Below are 3,219 nucleotides of genomic sequence, written 5' to 3'. Positions count from 1 at the left end.
ACAAAAGAACTACCCCTCCCACGCCGAAAATGGTTCCTCCTTCACGAGTCCCAAAGTCACTCTCCGTGCTTATTTGTGTGGTTCCTGTAAGCAGCTGGTGGGGGTTTTACCTTCCCTGAGTCTGCTCAGAGCTGACACTCATGTCCTCGGGATAACCAGTTCATTGTCATTCTCCGTTATTTCGGATTGAAGAACAACCCCAGGACATTAGAGGTGCGTGTGTGGTTACTTTTGGGTATGGAAGCTTTCGAGTTATTCGAGTCAAGTAATCTGTGGTGATTCACAGACGAGGTGACCAGGGATACGCTAGGCGTCCTTATTGGTGCAGGTATATGTGTGCATGCCGGACGAACGTGCAGGGGACGGTAAGGAAGCGTGAGCGTGACACCTGATGACATCTCGGAGTGTAGACTCTCCCTGGGTAGACCTGGGTCGGAGTTCTACCTCCTTTAACAGCTGTGTCGTCTTGGGACTCATTTAATTTCTCTGGGCTGTACAGTCACATGAAATGACAGGCCGTGTGCCCAGCACCGTGCCTGGCCTGTACTGGGAGCTCGATGCCCGCACTAATGCCCACGGGTGCTTGTACTCCGCTCCTGTGAAACAGCCACAACCCGGACCCCACACACAAAACCGAATAGCTTCCTGAGTCATGATTTACACTCCAAAAACAATGCCTTTAAAAGAATGTTTTCCACAGAGTCTCCTGCTCTTGCTGATTCTGGGTTTGCTGTTTAGTCGTGGCCAATCTGCCTGACGCTAAACAGTGTCTTAACGTTGTTCTGAATTAATAGTTTTCTTTAAGCTGTATCACTCGGTTTAATGTCAGGTACTCTTCTAAATGTAAAAATAACTTTTTCAGTTGTGACAGCAATATGCATGAGGAAGGAGTAAAGGTAGCAAATACATGTGATGGCGTCGTTTTAACCAAACTGCTAAAATTATTCGCGTGATGAAGGGCGAGGCGCGAGGAAAGATCCATCCGTGTCCTGACCATCCCGGGAGCCTGAACTTTCTGACGCTCCCTTCCCGCGTCCGCGCCGGGGTCGGCATCCGGACCTCCAGGGAGCCGACCCTCCGGTTACCTGCGGAAGGGCTCAGGCCTGCATCCGCCTGGCTCCCATCACCCTGACTGCCTGACACCTGACGGACATCGGTCCCGGACCAACCCTAGCGCTGAGAATGCGGGAGCGGCACTTCCCAAGGACGTGCTTTTGACTCTCAGAACGTTTCACTCTTCTTTTCTGGAACACTTGTCGGCTTGTGCCTCGCTGTGTTCCCAGTTCGCAGACTCTCATTTATTTCCGGCAAAGCCTCCGGGTTCGTTTTGAGTTCGTGTGACATGTACTTGGAGTAGGGAACGTGCAGCTCCACAGCCGAGGACCTCCGCTTGTGGGGAGGTCGCTGTGACGCGCCCGTCTTTTCCCTCGGGCTTACGCAGTTGCCTCGATTGAGACCGTACCATGTTCGGTGTTGACTTCTTCATTTAGCATATCATGAGAAGGTCCTATGTCATTAAATGTTACAGAAAAACATGATTTTAATGGCTGCTTCCTCGTCTCACCTACAGATAGATGTCCCGTAACTCGTGTAACGTTGGGCGTTAAGTTTTATTTTATTTTTCCACTCTGCTTGGCAGCGCTGACCCCGCGGGCTCTGCATGGGATCTGGCTCACGTGTGTGAGGCGCGGGGTGGGCTGGGCCTGGGAGCCTGGCGCTGCCCTTGCCGGACGCCCGCGCCGGCTCGCAGGGCGGCTCAGGTCCCTGTCGCGGGTGCGCGGGCCCAGCGCGGCCGGACGGCCCGGGCACTCACCCTCTTTCCCTCCGCCCAGTCCTACTGCTACAGGTACCGCTGTGCCGCCCGCAGCCAGAACACCCCGGACAGCTCCGCCTCCAACCTGGGCTTCCGCTGCGCCGCCGACCACCTGCCCGCCACGGCCTGACCGCCGGGGGAGCCCGCGCCCACGCCCCGGCCCAGGTGGGTTCACACCTGCCCGACCGCCGGCCAGGCGCCCCGAGCCGCCCCGCGTGGGCGCGTCTGAAGCTCATCGCTCCGTGCTTCGGAGGGTCTTTTAAAGAGGATGGGGAGGGGTGGGGTGGAGAGGACCCTGAGCCAGGCTTCGGGGGGCCTGCGTTCCACTCGCGCGCTCTGCCATGGGATCAGGCCGCGCGTCCCAGACCGGCCTCGCCTGTCCAGTGAAGGGACGCACCGCAGGACCCCAGAGGCTCTCTCCGACTCCTCTCTGCGTGTGGCACATCCATGGGGATTTCATAGTGAGAATTTATGACAGATTATTTTTAAGCTTATTTTTCCACGTGTGAATCTCGGGTGACATCAGTCGTGTAAACTAAGGCTCTCTCATGCTATTTCAGACAAGGACAGGGTTGGCGGTGACCAGGCTTTATATTCATGCTGCACTTTGTTTTCCCACGGAAACGTGGTCAGGATGACTCCCACATGGGCCAGCGATGGTGCGCCTAGGCTCAGCCGTCTGAACGTGGGGTGTCTGTGGGTGACTCTGCTGTGCTTTATCTTTTAACATTAAGTGCCTTTGGTTCGGGGGGGCAGTCACGAGCCCCATCTCCCCCTCTCCCCAAAGCCTTCGGTGAAGGTGAGGTGTGCGGTACACGGAGAAACCGCTCCCTTTCAGACGCAGGAGAGAAGGAGCGAGAACCCCGAATGAACCGCGTGCGGGGTAGCGGGCACTTTGTAACAGGTGGCCTCGTTGGCCGTGCAACGTCACATGCTTTGAATCGTGCACTATGTCGAATAAACTGGTATCTGCTGAGTCGGCCTTCACTCTCGTGTGTGCCTTTTGTGTTTCCCTCACTGTGTTCTCTTTTAAAGAGGTGACCGTGATATGCGTGCGTTCTGTCTGCTAGGAAACTTTCACGTCCATCAGCTACTTGATGACTTTGACACGCAAGCAGTTTGTGGCGATTTCTGTGCCAAAGAGCAAGGCTCTCTGTGGAGACTTTACGACGACCTTGCTTCTCCGCGTGTCGGGAAGGAAGGTGATGTCAGCGGCACCGCCTGGGTGGTGGTCCCGGAAAGCTGGCAGCCGCCTCCCGTGCCGGGAAAGCCCCTTGTTTTATAGTGTGGCTTCCAGCCAGAGGACCCTGTGCTCAGGACCCCACCCTGACCTCCCAGCCCTTAAGACCTGGAGATGCTTCTAGTCTGCCACTGGAAAGGGCTCGTCTTTATGTTGGTTGTTCAGA

At 56.0% G+C, this 3,219-nt stretch overlaps 1 protein-coding gene across 1 annotated transcript in view; it reads left to right on the top strand.

Moving 5' to 3' along the window:
- SUMF1 (sulfatase modifying factor 1) overlaps positions 1–2,798 on the top strand; it is a 79,281-nt gene extending 76,483 nt beyond the window's left edge. Inside the window, exon 10 of the mRNA XM_023533305.1 lies at positions 1,833–2,798. Within this exon, the coding sequence (XP_023389073.1) occupies positions 1,833–1,943 (111 nt within the window). The 3' untranslated portion in view covers positions 1,944–2,798. The remainder of the gene's footprint in view (positions 1–1,832) is intronic.
- The last annotated feature ends 421 nt before the right edge of the window (positions 2,799–3,219 follow it).

This window comes from Pteropus vampyrus, unplaced genomic scaffold (genome assembly GCF_000151845.1).
Source record: "Pteropus vampyrus isolate Shadow unplaced genomic scaffold, Pvam_2.0 Scaffold100, whole genome shotgun sequence".
Taxonomy (NCBI): Eukaryota; Metazoa; Chordata; class Mammalia; order Chiroptera; family Pteropodidae; genus Pteropus; species Pteropus vampyrus.
This window is presented reverse-complemented; position numbering and strand designations above follow the sequence as displayed.